The 17,076-nt window shown below is 55.7% G+C and overlaps 1 protein-coding gene across 1 annotated transcript; it reads left to right on the forward strand.

Moving 5' to 3' along the window:
* Positions 1-2,342: 2,342 nt before the first annotated feature.
* Positions 2,343-11,785, forward strand: Nes (nestin). The gene is given in 6 exon segments (XM_037206761.1): positions 2,343-3,305; positions 4,266-4,390; positions 6,175-6,248; positions 6,475-7,830; positions 7,833-10,094; positions 10,097-11,785. Coding segments are annotated over 6 exon segments (5,835 nt in total). The 5' UTR covers positions 2,343-2,519; the 3' UTR covers positions 11,329-11,785.
* The last annotated feature ends 5,291 nt before the right edge of the window (positions 11,786-17,076 follow it).

Consider the following 17,076-nt stretch of genomic DNA (forward strand, 5'->3'; position numbering starts at 1 on the left):
CTGACTGCTCTACCAGAGGACACAGGTTCAATTCCCAGCACCCACATGGCAGCTCACCGCAGTTTGTAACTCCAGTTCCAGGGTACCACACCTCACCCAGGCATACATGCAGGCATAACACCAATGTATATTTAAAAAAAAAAAAAAAAAAAAAAAAAAGCTGAGTGCCCAATAGGCAGAGGAGGGAGAGGTAGGTGTGGTGGGCAGAGAGAATAAGTAGGAGGAGGAATCTAGGCTTGAAAAGAAAGACAGGGAGATGCCCAGGGCCAGCCAGCCAGGCAGCCAGCAGTCAGAGTAGGATATACAGAATGAAAGAATGGTTAAAAAAAAAAAAAAAAAAAAAAAAAAAAACAACCCAAGGCAAAATGTAGATGAAAAAAAACAAGTTAATTTAAGTTAAAGAAAAAAAAAGCTAGCCAGAAACAAACATAAGCTAAGGCGGAGCATTCATAACTAATAATAAATCTCCATGTCATGATTTGGGAGCTGGTTAGTGGCCCAAAAGAAAGCCTGTTACCTAAAGAGTTAAGTCTTGGCTGAACATTTGATACTTCAGGACCGTGTAGAACATCTTCAGCATTTTCAGAGTTGATCCATACTTTGATTTAAAAAATATTTATTATTATTTTTAAAGATTTATTTATTATGTATACAACATTCTGCCTCCATGTATCCTTGCATGCCAGAAGAAGGAACCAGACCTCATTATAGATGGCTGTGAGCTACCATGTGGGTGCTAGGAATTGAACCTGGGTTCTCTGGAAGAACAGTCAGTGTTCTTAACCTCTGAGCCATCTCTCCAGCCCCTTACTATTATTTCTTATGTGTATATGTCTGTGCGTGGGTATGTACACGTTTGTGTGACTGCATGCAGAAGTCAAAGGGCTTTGACACCCTTGAAGCTAGATGTGGGTGCTGGGAACTGAATTTGAGTCCTCTGGAAGAGCAACAAGTATGATCTTGCTATGTAGATCAGGCTGCCCTCAAACTCAGAGATCTGCCTGCTTCTGTCTCCTAAGTGCTGAGATTAAAGGTGTGTGCCACCAAACTGGCCTCATTGAATGAGTTTTGATAAAACTCAAGTCAATAACTTCAATAACTCAAACAGCTATTTTGTTTTAAAAAATATTTACATTTCTTATTTTGTGTGTGTATGTACAGGAACATACATGCCACAGTATGCATGTGAAGGCCAGAGGACAACTTGTGGGAGTCAGTTCTCGTCTCACTCTCCTCACCCACAGGTCCTGAACATCATGGAAGGGGACATGGCAGCAGGCTGGCTGGCACGGCACTGGAGCAGTAGCTGAGGGCACACATCTCAATCCACAGGCACAAGGCAGAGAGAGGCAGCTAACCTCAATTTCTTTCAAAGCCCGCCCCCAGTGACACACCTCCTCCAACAAGACCACACCTCCTAATCCTTCTCAAGCAGGTCCACCAAGTGGGGGACCAAGCGTTCAAACATTGGTCCCTTGTAATTAAGTTCATTATCTTCATTCCCTTCTTCTCCAGACTTCATTGTTAGCCACCAGGGGGCACCCCTGAGAGCTTTGTAACTTCCTAACGGAGTAAATGACAATTATAGGAACGACAAACGACAAAAAACTTTCTTGAACCTATGATGTCTCTTGCCATTCCCCTTTTCCTGATGCAGGGGGAGGCAACAGGACGTCCCTGTGTGGGTGAGAACCGGGCATTGTGTCTGTTAACATCAGCGGGGCTGGCTGGGCAGCGGGTGCTGGCGCAGGTAGCTGGGGAGGCTAAGGCAGGAGGATCTCCACGATTTCCAGAGCAGCCTCATCCACATAGACCGACCATCTTAAGAAAAAGAGAAACGGGGTGTGTGTGTCTGTGGCTCAGGCTGGCCTCAATCCTGCTTTAGCCTCCGGAGCACTGGGAGGCTTCTCCTAGTACTAGGGGGTTCTTCCTGCTCTGGGGTGTGTCTCTCTGCAATGTGGCCTCCCTCGGGGGTGAGTATTCACTGTTTTACACAAAACACTGCATTGTCTGTTTTTTTTTTTTTTTTTTTTTTTTTTCTCCAACAGTTCACGAGGTTTCCAACACCAAGTCTTTTTGTAGATGAGAAGCTGCGTCTCAGAGGATTTGAGTAATGGGTGTGTAGAGAAAGGAGGTCCGCAAGCCCAGTTCTGTGCATCTTAGGGTGTTCAAGGGGGGTCTGGCTGTTCCTCAAGCCTCCTCAGAAAAATCACTGACGTCGGACAGGATCTCTCCGGGTCGGGCTGCCTCTTTGGTTCCACTCTCCTGCACCCCAACGAATCGGGGACTCGGGCTGCATGTTGCACTGATCCCTAAAGGGTTAAGGCCTGGGTGCCGCCCCCTTTCCCGCCCGGCTGGCGGGAGTATGAATACCCTCGCTCCGGCTCCCTGCTGGAGTCGTCCGCTTCCGCTGGGTCACTGTCGCCGCCGCTACTTTTTCTCTCCCTTTAAAGCTCCGAAGGCCGCTCCCTTCTCCCGTGCTGCACGTCCTCCCGCCCTCGGTGGGCCAGACCAGCGACATGGAGGGTTGCGTCGGGGAGGAATCTTTCCAGCTGTGGGAGCTCAATCGACGCCTGGAGGCTTACCTGACCCGGGTCAAGACGCTGGAGGAGCAGAACCAGCTGCTCAGCGCCGAGCTTGGGGGACTCCGGGCGCAGTCCGGGGATGCCTCCTGGCGGGCCCGAGCCGACGACGAGCTGGCAGCCCTGCGGGTCCTCGTCGACCAGCGCTGGCGGGAGAAGCACGAGGCTGAGGTGCAGCGCGACAACCTTGCTGAAGAGCTGGAGGGCGTGGCGGGCCGGTGCCAGCAGATGCGGCTCGCCCGGGAGCGGACCAGCGAGGAGGCGGCCTGCAGCCGGCGCGCGCTCGAGGCGGAGAAGAGTGCGCAGGGCTGGCTGAGCAGCCGGGCGGCCGAGCTGGAGCGCGAGTTAGAGGCTCTGCGGGCGGCGCACGAGGAAGAGCGAGCGCATCTGAACGCGCAGGCGGCCTGCGCGCCACGCCGGCTCCCCGCGCCTCCCCGAGGACCCCCGGCGCGGGCCCCCGAGGTGGAGGAGCTGGCCCGACGGCTCGGCGAAGCGTGGCGCGGGGCGGTGCGCGACTACCAGGAGCGCGTGGCTCACATGGAGAGCTCGCTGGGCCAGGCCCGCGAGCGGCTGGGCCGAGCCGTGCGGGGCGCTCGGGAGGGTCGCCTAGAGCTGCAGCAGCTGCAGGCTGAACGCGACGGCCTCCAGGAGCGCAGAGAGGCGCTGGAACAGAGGCTGGAGGGCCGCTGGCAGGACCGGCTGCAGGCCACTGAAAAGTTCCAGGTGAGGTGGCCACCGACCCGAGTGAGACCAGGTTCTAGAAAGTGCTTAGGAGGCCAAGAGACCTTCGGGAAGGGAGTGGGACAAGGGCAAGGGCAGCTGTATTCTGGAGCCCCTGCCCAGAACACACAGCCCTAGACTTTCCCGTCCAGGCAGGGAGGATGGAATTCTGAGACCCCGTGGCACAGCCCACTTGGAAGGCTCGAAGGCCAAGACCCACTGTAGCGGCTCATCGCTCTTTGAATGGCAACTTCCCTTTAGGATGGCTCCCTGCGTCCTTCCCTATGCTATTGTCAATCAGAGGGTTCCAAGCACATGCTCCCTCGAGCGCCAGAAAGTCCCTAGCAACCAAGGTGAAAGAAGGCGGGGTGAGCCACCACTGACCACCAGCCTCTCTCGGTGTCACGACTTCTCAGCTCCCTGGAACACATTCCAGAGGCCTGGGGCACCCTCCCCCTCATACTGCACAGATGTGACCAACAGCTGAGAAAACAGCCTCTTGCCTGGCCCAGACAGAAGTCCCAACATGGCCACCTTCCCACTCCTCTTGGAGGAGAAAGATTCCAGAACACGTGGGAAGTGGAGGAACCAGGCTTGCTCTGAGGAGCGGGGGACAGGGAGGACCCAGCTGCTTTCCTTCCAAGCCGACTCCTGAAAAATGGTTTTTTCCTTGTTTCCGCTTTACCCCTCTCCTCCTCTCTGTAACCCATCATCTCCTCCCACGGGAGCTGGATTGTCAACAACATGTGCTACCGTTTGGTCAACATCCTCAGGAGAAGCCTGGTCTAGGAGAGGCTAGAGCGTCCCCTGAGCTTCTCTGGGGATCCAGTCCAGTGCTCTGGGCCGGGAGGATGTAGGTAGAGGAACAGGAATCTGCCCTACAGAGAAGTCCTCAGAGCAGAAAGGAGGGTCAGGGCCCAGGGGGGAGGCCCCTTCTACTCACTCCTCTGGCTTGCTTTGCAGCTGGCTGTGGAAGCCCTGGAGCAGGAGAAGCAGGGCCTACAGAGCCAGATCGCTCAGATCCTGGAAGGTGGGCAGCAACTGGCACACCTCAAGATGTCCCTTAGTCTGGAGGTGGCTACGTACAGGTACACAGCAGATGCACACCCGGGGCTGAGTCCCTGCCTGAAGGGTTCGGGAACGTGGCTCTGGTCTTTCTCTGTGACCCTCAGCTGTTGCTTTATAAAAGTATTGATGTGTATTTGTGTGTATGCAACATGTGCGCAGGTGTCCTAAGAGACCAGAAGTGGGCATTGGGTCCCCTGGAGCTAGAGTTACAGGTGGTTGTGAGCTGTGCTCCACATTGATGCTGTGAACCAACCTCCCGTTCTTTGTAAGACAGCAAGCACTCTCACTGCTGGACCATCTGTCCAGCCCTCAGAGTCACTTAAACTTTTTAAGTTCTATCTATCTATCTATCTATCTATCTATCTATCTATCTATCTATCTATCTATCTATCTAACTGTAATGGAGGCTTATGAGTCCCAGGGATCAAACAGGCTGTTGTCAGGCTTGATGACGGGTACTTTGCCCACTGAGCCATCTCCCCAGCCACCTCAGCTGTCACAGTCACACCTAGACTTCCACCTGAGCCCACCTGCTGCCCCTGGAGCTCAGGACCAGAAGAGGTAGCGATGTTTAAAGAGACAGCTCCGTCTTCAGGGAGGAACCTGGAGGGCACAGGCGTCTGCATCCGCCTTCTCTCCAAGACAAGCCATAGCTACAGTTTCTGTGCTAACATATCCTGGGGATACCTGGGCAGTCTCAGAAAAGAGACCTCGCAGGTGTGCCTGATCAGGCAGACCTGTCATCTGACCTAGCCTCAGCTGCATCTAGGGTAAGAGCCGGGCTCCTAGCCTTTGGCTTCCTTTCAAGCCCCTGGCCTCACCCAACTTCCTGCCCCACTCCCCCCCCCTTTTTAGATTGCCTTGGGAAGGCTGAGCGCAATGGCTCTGACAGTATAGCCTCTCTATGTGTCTCTTGTGGGAAAAGAGCCCATCTGGGAGCCCCGCTGCTGAGGGCTGGGGCTATCACTCCAGACCACGGGGCCAGGGCAGGATGTCTCCCTTCTCCAGAACCCATTGGCAGAGTGGCAGGGCGTGAGACAGGTCTAGGAGAGGCGGTGGAGGTAGGCGATGGAAAGCCAGTAAGAAGGGCTGGATGCTGCAGGACAGAGGAGACGCTGCTCAGACGTCATGGACAGTAGCTCGGAATCTCTTGGGAATTGATTTCTCCTCCAGTCAGCTCCACAGGCCACCGAGGCAGGGGCATGAATCTAAAGACCTCTGCCCTGAAGAGTTTGAGATCCTAAGATGAGGGTCTTAGTCCCAGTCGGCCCTCTGAGAGGAAGGGTCCAGGCAGCTCAGAGGAATGTAACCACTGGTGTTGGAGGTCCGTAAAGGGTTTGCAGAGGGGGAGCAGAATTCATTTGCTTTTGTCTGTCACCCGCTCTGGGGACAGAGGAGGGAGCCATCCCATGGGAACAGCCTGAGAATTCCCACTTCCCCTTAGGAGCCCCCCTTCTCAAGCCCTCCAGATGGTGGTGTGGACAAAAGGCAATAATTAGCATGAGAATCGGCCTCCCTCCCAGAGGATGAGGTCATCGGCCTTGGCCTTGGGTGGGGAGGCGGAGACTGATCTGAGGAGGCCGATCTAAGCCTTAGCAATTCACTTGGCCCAGTGTCTGACTGTGGGAATCTGCATGTGGGGTCTCCCCGTGTCTCAAATATGGCTGTGACCAAGTATATAATATCTGTGGGTATACGGCTGTGTGGCTTTTGTAGGACAATGGTCATAGCAGAGAGTGAGCCTGCAGGGTCAGGACGTGCCACCTCATCTGGGGCTGACCCCCTTTCTCCCCCTCCCCACCAGGACTCTGCTGGAGGCTGAGAATTCCCGTTTGCAGACACCTGGCCGAAGTTCCCAGGCTTCCCTTGGCTTTCAGGGTAAGAGGCGGAGCCAGCTGCTCCTGGAAGCTCCACCCTTTTACTCTTGGAAGATCTTTCCTAAGCAGCACCAATGCAAGTCTTCGCTGCATGGCTCCAACTGTACTGATGTGCCCAGTCTAGCCAGTGGGGGTCGGACAACGGCTGGTGCACTCTGGCCAGTGTGAGGGCTGCTTTACGGTGAGGTCAGGACATACTTACAGCGTTTCTTACTCTGCTTTTCCAGACCCCAAGCTGAAGCTGCATTTCCTTGGGATACCAGAGGACCAGCACCTGGGATCTGTGCTCCCTGTCCTCAGCCCAACACCCCTGCCTTCCCCCTTGCCCGGTACCCTTGAGACGCCCGTGACAACCTTTCTGAAGACCCAGGAATTCCTTCAGGCCCGAACCCCCACCTTGGCCAGCACCCCCATCCCAGCCATGGCCGAGTCTCCCTGTCCTACAAACGCAGAGGTCAGAGCCCAAGATGCCCCTCTTTCCCTGCTCCAGACACAGGGTGGGAGGCGACAGGGTCCAGAGCCTCTCTGGGCTGAAGCCGCAGGGTCTGTTTCTACTGGTGTCCTCCCAGAGTTAGAGGAACCTGGGAGCAAGCAGCCTGGCCACTTCCCCAAGGATCCGACCTCCTCAGTCCCATCCCTCACTCTTCATCACCCTGTTTTAGAGGCTAAAGATGGAGAACCCAGTGAGTCTAGAGTGTGTAGCATATTCCAGGAAGATGAAGGGCAAATCTGGGAGCCAGTAGAGAAAGAAGCTGCCATAGAAGTAAAATTAGAGAGCAGCTTGGCGCAGGAAACACAAGAAGACGGTCTGGACATGGAAGAAATCCAGGATTCCCAGGGTCCTTTGCAAAAGGAAACCCTGGAGGCTCTAGGAGAGGAGACACTGATGTCTCGGAAAATCCAGAGCCATGAGACACCAGGGAAGGAGAATAGCAGTTCTCTGAGGTCTATAGACGCGAACCTCGGAACACTAAAAAACCCAGAAAAAGAAAAACAAACACTACTGAAGTCTTTAGAAGAAAAGGATGTAGAGGCAGACAAAACTCTAGAAAAGGAGGTTCCTGAACTGTCTAAGCCTTTAGGAAAAGAAGACCCAAGAGTCGAGGAGCAAGAGTTAATGTCTCTTGAAGGTACATTAGAGACAGTTTCATTTACAGGAAAGGAAAATCATGAAGTGGTGAGGTCTTCAGATGAGGAGAACTTAGAGTCATTGACAGCTTTGAAAAAGGAGAGCCAGCATCCACTGGGATATCCAGAAGAGGACCAGAGGGTTGAGAGGCTGATAGAAAAGGAGTGTCTGGAGTCCCTGAGGTCTCTAGACAAGGAAGACCAGGAGGCATATAGACCTCTGGAGAAAGAGAACCAGGAGCTGCTCAAGTTTGTAGAAGAGGACCAGATGGTTGAGAGGCTGATAGAAAAGGAGTGTCTGGAGTCCCTGAGGCCTCTAGATGAGGAGGACCAGGAGACATATAAACCTCTGGAGAATGAGAACCAGGAGCCGCTCAAGTCTGTAGAAGAAGAGGACCAGATGGTTGAGAGGCTGATAGAAAAGGAGTGTCTGGAGTCCGAGGCTCTAGATGAGGAGGACAGGAGACAGAAGACTCGAGAAAGAAACCAGAGCTGCTCAAATCTGTAGAAGAAGAGGACCAGATGGTTGAGAGGCTGATAGAAAAGGAGTGTCTGGAGTCCCTGAAGTCTCTAGATGAGGAGGACCAGGAGACATATAAACCTCTGGAGAATGAGAACCAGGAGCTGCTCAAGTCTGTAGAAGAAGAGGACCAGATGGTTGAGAGGCTGATAGAAAAGGAGTGTCTGGAGTCCCTGAGGTCTCTAGATGAGGAGGACCAGGAGACAGATAGACCTCTGGAGAAAGAGAATCAGGAGCTGCTCAAGTCTGTAGAAGAAGAGGACCAGATGGTTGAGAGGCTGATAGAAAAGGAGTGTCTGGAATCCCTCAGGTCTCTAGATGAGGAGGACCAGAGGACTGTAAAACCTCTAGAAAGAGAGAATCAGGAATCTCTGAGGTCCTTTGATGAAAACCAGGAGACTGTTATATCACTAGAAAGTGAGAAGCCACTGAAATCTCTAGAAGCAGAAGAGGAGCAGAGAATTGTGAAACCTCTAGAAAAAGTGAGCCAGGGCTCCATGGGGTCTCTAGAAAAAGAGAATGTAGAGCTCCTGAGGTCTCTAGAAGACAATGACCAGATGACTGGGGGCCTGTTAAAAGAAGAGACTCAGGAGTCCTTGTGGTCTCCTGAAGAAAGAAACCAGGAGACCCAGGATCCACAGAGGTCTCTAGAAGAGGAGGACCAGAGGATTATCAATCATCTAGAAAAAGACAACCGGGAGTTCCTGGGGTCTCTAGAAGAAGAAGAGCAGGTGGTCAAGAGATCTCTAGGAAGGGAGAACCATGAACCACTGAGTTGTGTAGAAAAAGAGGACTGGATGACTGAGAGCCTGCTAGACCAAGGAAGTCAGGACTCAGGGAAGTCTCTTGAAGATGAGAACCACGAGACCTTTAGAGCCCTGAAAAAAGAGAATCCAGAGTCCCTGCAACCTCTTGAAGAACAGGACCAAGAGATACAGAGGTCTCTCCAACAAGAGACTCAGCAGGCACTGAGGTCTGTAGGGGATGACCAGATGGCAGTGAGACCACCAGAAAAAGTGGGTCCAGAGTTTGACCAGGAAATAGCTAGAGCTCTTGAAAACCAGGACCAAGAGTCCCTGGTGTCACTGGAAGAAAGAAGTGTGGAGGCAGTGAAGTCTTCAGAAACAGAGGACATAGACCCACTGAAGAACGCAACAGGGGACCTGGAAATAATGAGCTCTATGGATGCTCAAGAGCCGTTGTGGTCTACAGAAGTGTCTAGAGAGTCGACGAAACCTCTAGAAAATGAAATTCAAGAACGGCTCGAGTATGTGGATGGGCACCAAAAGACCCTGAGACCCCTTGAAGGGGAGGCTCAAGACCTGAGCTCTCTGGGCAAGTGGGACCTAGAGGCTGTGGAATCTCCAGAAGGGATGGAGGAGGGTAGGCAACAGCTGGAAGTGGAAGCGTGCCTAGAGATGGAGGAGCACCAAGAGCCACTGAGGTCTCTGGAAGAGGTGGGGCAGGAGCTGCCTGGGTCTGGAGATCCACAAAGGTGGGAGGATGTGGTGGTGGAGAACGGAGCAGTGGAGCAGGACCCACCCCTAGGGAGGACGGGAGTGGAAAGTGAGGATGAGGCAGAGCTGCCCCTGAGTGGGCAAGATGGGAAAGAAGATGCTGCTGAGGAGAGGGAGCGGCAGTTAGATGTCACTCCAGGGGAGGCCTGGGGCCTGGGGAGCTGTGCCCCCACAGAGCAGAGGGTCTCCAGTGAGGAAGGCAGCGGAAAAGGGAGTGCTGGGGCCCTCCAGGGCCTGGAGGGACAACCAGAGCAGATGGGGGCCCTAGAGGTCCCGGTAGCTCAGGGAATGGCAGAGGCGACAGAGCCCCTGCTGCAAGATGAGGATGGAGCCCAAGCAGGTGGACAAGATTCCATAGAGGCTACCCTGGGCTCAGGGGTGGCTACCAGAGCTGCACTGGAGCCAGAGCAGGACGTGGTAGGGTTAGAGGAGCCAAGGCATCTGGCCAGGGGGGAGGCCATTCACCCATCCCTGGGGGAGGAAAGTGTGGAGGCAAAGGTAGCTCAGGACTTTGAAGGGCCTGAAAAAGAACCAAAGGAGGCGGGTGCCGTGGAGCCAGAGATCTTTGAATTGCCCAAGACCAGTGACGCTCTGGAATCCAAGGGCTGCCAGGAGTCAGAGCCTGGGGTGAGCTGGGGAGTAGAGGAAGCCTCGGTGGGGACCTCAGACCATGAGGGCAGTGACGCCCTCAGCCCAGGCCCTCAGAGACGGAGGAAGATGAGGGTACCCAGGCAACCCTGGCACCCCCTGGTCCCTGTTCACCCATCCCAGCTCTGGAAGATGCCTGTGAGCTGCAGCCCCAGGCTGAGGGGATCCAGGAAGCGGGGTGGCAGCCGGAAGGTGTGTCAGCAGTACTGGGAAAGGTAGAAGGTGAGCAAGAGTTTGGTCTTGGGGAGACCCCTGAGGGCCTCCAGGATTGGGAGGACAGCAGAGAGGAAAGCGAGGCTGATGCGTTAGGGGAAACGCTCCCTGACTCTACTCCCCTGGGCCTCTACCTGAGGTCCCCCACCTCCCCAAAGTGGGACCTGGATGGAGAGCAGAGGCTCTCCCCTCAAGGGGAGGCCGGGAAGGAAGGCTGGGGTCCTGCTGTCCTGGCTTCCCAGGGCCTCAGCACCCCACCAGGGGAAGAGGAGCAAGGCCAGGACTCCGATCTGTCGTCTGAGGAGTTTGAGGACCTGGGGACCGAGGCCTCTCTTCTTCCAGGGGTTCCCCAGGAGGCGGCAGATCATCTGGGCCAGGTGCCCCCAGTCCTGGAGCCTGAATGCTGGGACCAGGGTGGGGAGTCTGATGGGTTTGCGGATGAGGAAGAGAGTGGGGAGGAGGGAGAGGAGGAGGGAGAGGAGGAGGGAGGGGCTGAGTCTGGGGCTCAGTGGTGGGGGCCAGGGCCCTCTGGTGGAGGCTTCAAGGTCCAGGATACCACCCAAAGAGGGGACCTCCGGGAACATGAGTCTGTGGGTGTCAGCGGTCCCTGGGGTGATGGCCTGAGAGGTGCTACAGCTAATATCTCCGTGACTGCCCTGGAAACTGAGTCTCAGGACAGTGCTGAGCCTTCTGGGTCAGAGGGGTCTGAGTCTGTTTCCTCAGAGGGGGAGGATCAAGTCCCTGACCATTTGGATGCACCCCAAGAGGTGACTAGCATGGTGCCAGGGGCAGGAGATACCTTTGCTATTGGTGGCCAGGGCCCCAGCTTGGAGTCAGAGCATGTGAATGGGAGGATGGAGAACGGGTTAGAGCAGTCTGAGGAGCAGGGAGTCCTGGATGGGGGCCAGGATCAAGGACTCCTTTTACAGGAACAGGAAGGGGGTACCCTAAAGGCTCCTTTGGTAGGGTCCCCTGTACACCTAGACCCAGGCCATTCCCTGGAGTTCCCTCTGAGTGGAGTAGATGGAGATGCCTGGTTCTCAGGGGAAGATTAGAGGTTGCTCTGGCGCTGAGGACTAATGATGTGTGTGTGTGTGTCGAGGGTCCCTTCCTGACCTGGGCCAGCATTCTCAGCTTTGATGGCTTGATCTGCGGGGTCTGTCCTGGAGAGGTGCGGCTGGCTGAGGGAGATGAGGCCCTGTCGGGGCCATCCGCTTGGACTGTCCTGAAGGCTCACGTTAGCCGAGCCCCAGTAGTTCTAGGCCCCCTTTCTTCTGCATCTCACCTGCTGGAAGAAGCCTGGGTTCAGAGCTTTCCCGTGGGGCTGCTCTGGCCAGGTCTTGCTAGTCCTGCCTGGCTGCGGCAGTACCATCCATCCCCACAAGGTCTGGTCTGGCCTATGCCCAGAGGAGGTGAGGGCAGCAATGATGACTGACCCCTCCCCTCGTCTCAGCCTGCTGAGATCTTGTTCTGCTCCTCCTCGTTTGAATAAAGTTGTATCCCTCCCCACAACGTCTGGCTGCTTCCTTCGAGCTTTCCGGGAGTCCTCCTGGTTGAGAATCGATGGAGTGGAGGGGCCGCCTCTGGGGAAGGCCAGGTTGTCATCTCCACCCACACCACTGATTACAGGGCCCTCCCCACCGATGTCCTCCTGACTAGCCCCTCAGTGTCTCCAGCGTAATTAGCCCCCTGGTTCCCAAATCTAAACAGTTGTCTAGCCTGTGATGACCGACTGGGTTGGCGCTGGGGAGGGAGGAGAGCGGCCTGGCTACTTTAGTCCGGCTGTGCAGGCTTAGGTCAACAGTTTCTCCGAAGTTCAGACCCATCCACACATGAGGGGAAGCTGGATTGCCCTATGCCCTGGGTGGCCTCCTGAGGCTGGGAGAAGAGGAGAGAGACCCGGGGAAGCCTCTGTGGTCCTCAAAGGAGGTCTCTCGTGGCATTTTCCTCACCTGCTGAAGCAGGAGATGGGGAAGAAAGGTTAGCAGGGTCAGGGGAATGTGAGGGAGCTCTCCAGGTGGGAGCGTGGAGTGTGTCACGCACTAGGAGTAGCAGGTTCTGCCCGTAGGCTTCTCTCTCAACATCTGTGCAGGGCAGGGGGCACCCACATTCCTCCAAGTTGGGATACCCAGATAGAAAGTATCTGCTGGTGATGCTCCACCGGTGGGGAGGAGGACCAGTGCCCAGGTCTAGATACCACGATGGGATGGCACTGGCTGCCCCCCATGAACGCCATCACAAGCCCAGAGCAGGCTCCTTCTCTCCTTGGGATGGAGAGTTCCCAAGGAGGGTAGACCAAGGCTGTCCTGGCCAGCTGGCACTGTGGACTCCTCTGTGCACACCCTTCCTTCACATCTATGTTCTGGTTCCGGGGCCGTTTCATCCACACCCTTGGCCCCCAGGGGTCCAGGATCCTGATTCTCCTACCCCACCCTCCTGGCAGCCCAAGCCTCCGCTCTCTCTTTCCTGTACACTAATGACAAGGTTCTCTTGTCTGGCTTGCCAGCTGACAGGCAGAGACCAGCACGTTGGCATCAGGCAGGCAGAGCCTGCCCCTCTAACGGGACAAGACATCCTGTGCTTTCTCTCCAGGCCCTTGGGTACCACGGCTTGGGTTAACACCAAGGACAGAGCTAAGCCAACTAGCCCTGCCCTGTACCAGATCCCCATCGTGGACCCTCACAAGCTTGTGGTCCTCTGCAGTTATCCCAGCTTGCCACTGATGCTAGTAACTCTACACAGGGGTCAGGATGTGAGTGAGAAGCGAGGACTTCCCTAAGCGGGTATCTCTCTACAGCAGGAGGCATGGGCTGTGTCCAAGCCACAGGGAAGGCAAGAGCTGGACAGGGACAGGGACACCCTGGCTGTGACCATCAGCCTGGTTGTCATTTTACTGACCCTCCCTCTACACAGTGCAGACTCTGAAAATACCCACAACGTACAACACAGCTCCAGGCACAGGAAGCTTGAGCAGCTCCCCAGCAAAGGCTGCCAGGTTGAAACTGTCTCTGGAGACAGATGCGTGCTGGGTAGGGCGCAGAGCCGGGCAGGGCAGGCTACCCTGAGTGCTGGAGAGAATACTGGGGTGTGTGTGGGGAAACGGTAGTACCTAGGACAGAAGAGATCTGGGGCACTGGGAGACAGGAAGCAGGCGGAGTGGTGGGAAGGGAAGAGGCTGGGGAGAAGACGACTTGGGGAGACTGCAGGCAGCCCTGGCCGTGGGCAAAGTCCTCAGCAAGAAGCCAGGAAGCACGGACTCTTCCTCAGAGAAATGGATGCTGCTGAAGGTTTGTGCACAGGAGCCCCCGCCAGGACTTCCGTTTCCTGAGAACAGGCTGAGCAGGGACAGGAGGGAGCCTGCCCCTGGTACAGGTGCAGACCAAGGTGCAGGAGAGGACATGGAGAGATGGGGGAGAGAGTGAAGTCTCAGGAGCTGCGGGGAGACCAGGAGCACTAGTCTGCTGGTGACCCAGGGCTGCGTGCACACACTGGACGTGTGCTGCCACTTTCCAAGACAGACGGGCTTGGGACAGGGCAGAGGGTACGCTCGGGACCCAGGACTCAGGAGAGAGGACCAAGTAGGGACTGGAGTTGGAATCTCAGCAGAGCTTGAATAGAGTGAGGAGAGGCCCACAGAGACCCTGGGAACTCCCAGGGGAGAGGGGGGACCCTGCAGAAGGCCGACCAAGTAGCCCAAGAGGACAAAAACAGGGAAAGAACGTTACAGGGCTTCAGGGGCCAAGGACTGGTTGGTGCCGGAAGTCCCTGAGGACAGAGTGAATGAGTGACAGAAGGACACACTTCTAAGGGTGGAGTCCCCACAGAAGGGGATGAGGAGAGGGCAAGAGATGAAACATTCCCCAACACACACACACAGCATGAGACAGGGGGAGGTTATTCTGGGGCCTCCTCTGGTAAATATAGCCTCTGAGCTAGCCGGAGACAGGCTTGTTGGGGGGGGGGGTGTCGGGCGGAGGTGGCTTCCTCAGTTTGTTTGGGGCACTTCCTTATAAGGCTGTGCAGGCTGAGGTGCCTCCAAGGGTGAGGTCAGGGGCAGAGGCTCCCTCCAGCCCAGCCTGATGCTGTCCCTGGAGCTGCGGGAGTCTCAAAGGAAATCCAAGGCCAGGCTTTGTGTTCCAGCCAAAGGCGCTCTGAGTGTGGCTTCTTAAGGCGCTCCCTCCGCCTGCCCGCTGTGAGCACCCATCCTGGGTGGGGCTCTCAGAAGGTGATCTTGAGCCCCTGGACCCCCAGAGCCTGGGCTTTTCACCTGGAAGGTACTGGGTGAACCGAATCCTTCCTTGAGGCTCCAGATCGTTCTGACATGAATGACATCACCCTCGACCTCCAGTGCTGGAATCACTGGGTCAAAGAATCGGCATCCATTCATTGTCTGAAAGAAAATCCCCCTCTTCATTCCTGTCCTGCCCACGGCCCACACCCCAGCCTCGCCCTGGGCCACCAGCTGCTGCCACCTGACCTGTGCTGCGGCAGCTGCTGTCAATGATGCCATCCTCTCTGGTGGGGGGTGAAGGAATGCGATTTCATTTTGTCTGGAATGTGCTGCCTGTACTTCCCCGGGAAGGCGAGCCCACCCAGCCCAGAAAACCCGATTGGACTCCGGCTCAGGGACAGGCAGGCTCCCTAGTGAGTTCCCGTTGTACCCCATCCCACCTCTCAGGGGAAGGCTAAATTCTCGGATGGGTACCGCCACAGGATGGTTGGAAGTTAGACTTGAGTCCTCCTGGGAGGAGGAGGAAGAGTGATTTCTCCCTAGTACGGGTCCCTGAGCCCACAGGCCACCTTAGGACCACACTAGAGCACGCTGCTGTAGAACCATGGACGCAGCCTGGTTCAGGGGCCAAGGACCTCAGCAGTCTGTCTGCATTGGTGTTTCTTCTTCTAGGGTCCCTGCTTCCTTTACCCTGAACCCCCTTGCCACCCCACCTTCTGACTCCACAATCCAGCGCCTGGCTGCGTCTCAGGGGTGGCAGACCTGCCTCTTGTCCCAGCCCTCTCCAGGCCTGGTGCCCAGCCGCTCCAATGCCAACTTGCATCTTGTAGCCTAACTGCCATTCAGCATGCCCTGCCCCAAAAGGATGGCCCCAGGTGTCTGGACCCCAGGTCCTGGCACCCTCTTCTTCCCTCTTAGCATCTCCTCCTTCAGTCCTGATAAACTCCCCTCCCCCAGCTCCCTCCTCCCTCCCGACCCTTAGGACTCAGCTGTGGCTCCAGAAATAAACTTAGGCAGGTGCCAGGAGGCCTCTGTCGAGGAACCCCCTCCCTGCAGCTGTGGGCTCAGCTGCTCATAATCCCTTGGCCCTGGGCCCCAGGAAGGGTGCCTCCTCAGGAGATCTGGGCTAGCCCTGGGCTCCTCCTGGGTTCTCCAGGCCCTTAATGTCCTCATTAATGAACGCCTCCCTCACTACTCAGGGGTCCCTTCAACCCTTCCGCCTCTTCATCGCAGCCCTCCAGAGTCGCTCTGTCTCTCCAGGATTGCTCTGAGTTCCAGGCACCTTAGGGGACTTCAGCTGTCTGTAATGGGGAAACTGAGGTATAGAGTGATACATCTTGTCAATGATGTAGTGTCTCCAGATGCCCCTTGGGGTCAGCGGAACTTGGGCCAGGGAGCTTTGGGCTGCCTCACATTGAGTATTAAATATGAGTAGAATTTAATTCCAGTCTTAAGTGGCCATCAGTCTTCTCTCTATTAACAATCAACTTAAACACCAAGACAGAGCCAACTGGGTACCCAGAGGCTCAGGGTTCACCCACTTAGCCTGTCACGTGAGCCATTGGCTTAGTGGGATGCTGTCCACCAGCTTCTCTTTCCTGCCTTTCCTCAGGCTCTGCCCAGGAGGAAGCTAGCTATTTTGCAGCAAGCCAAATAGAAATCAGACTTCAGGAAAGACCCCCATCTGGGGAAGGGAGAGCTGCTTGCATCATGCCCTGAGAGAGGGGGCACCTGGCAGGCACTGTGGGTCAGGATCTGACTACAGTGCCTGAAAAAGATCTCTGACAGGCTGGGCATTTTTAGAAGTCTTCGGGAACTGCTAAGTCACTGTGGACACCAGGACAATGGGACCCTTTCTCTCCCCATGCAGGAGTCAGGCCCACAGACAAAGGCCCCCAGTGAGGTTGAGACAGTCCTGTAGGAGGCAAGGGTATGGTGAGCAACAGGGTCAGAGTGTGTCGGAGCCTCCAGGGGCAGCAGGAACCTGGCAGAAAGCCAAATCACAGGCTCCAAGGCCCTGGGCAATGCTCAAGCCCCTACCTGTGATCCAGGGTGGGTCTCTCTTTTCCAATGCCTCCTAAACCCCGGGACAGGACACCCCGTTGGGAACCCCACTCTACTCATATGTGAAGGAGGCTGAGTGCTGGGCCACACAGTCAGGGTCCCGATAGTGTGGCAGAGGTGACTGGGGGTGTTGCCCTACTCCATCTCTCCAAAAAGGTATGCGGGTGCTCCATATGGGGCCTCTTTCTGAGGCACAGAGTAGCTACCTTCTGTGCAGGGCACTGCTGAGTCATCCCGGGACACCCCCCCTCTCCCCCGCTTCCCCAGGAAGCACAGCTTAGCCAGGCCCAAGCTTCCTGTTTGTTGCTCTGCCAGAGAAGCCCGGCAGGTGGTGGAGAATTCTTGTTCTAGTCCTCTATCTACTTCTGGAACTCTTCTCGAGCAGAGAAGATGGTGGACCCGTGCCATGGGAGACTTGAGGAGCACTTTGGGGAGAGGGTTGGGAAGCCCAGGGTACCACAAATCCACCGTAGTAGCTAGACTTTGCCTCAGTGAGTTCTGAACCCGA

The sequence above is a fragment of the Peromyscus leucopus genome, chromosome 6 (genome assembly GCF_004664715.2).
Source record: "Peromyscus leucopus breed LL Stock chromosome 6, UCI_PerLeu_2.1, whole genome shotgun sequence".
NCBI lineage: Eukaryota > Metazoa > Chordata > Mammalia > Rodentia > Cricetidae > Peromyscus > Peromyscus leucopus.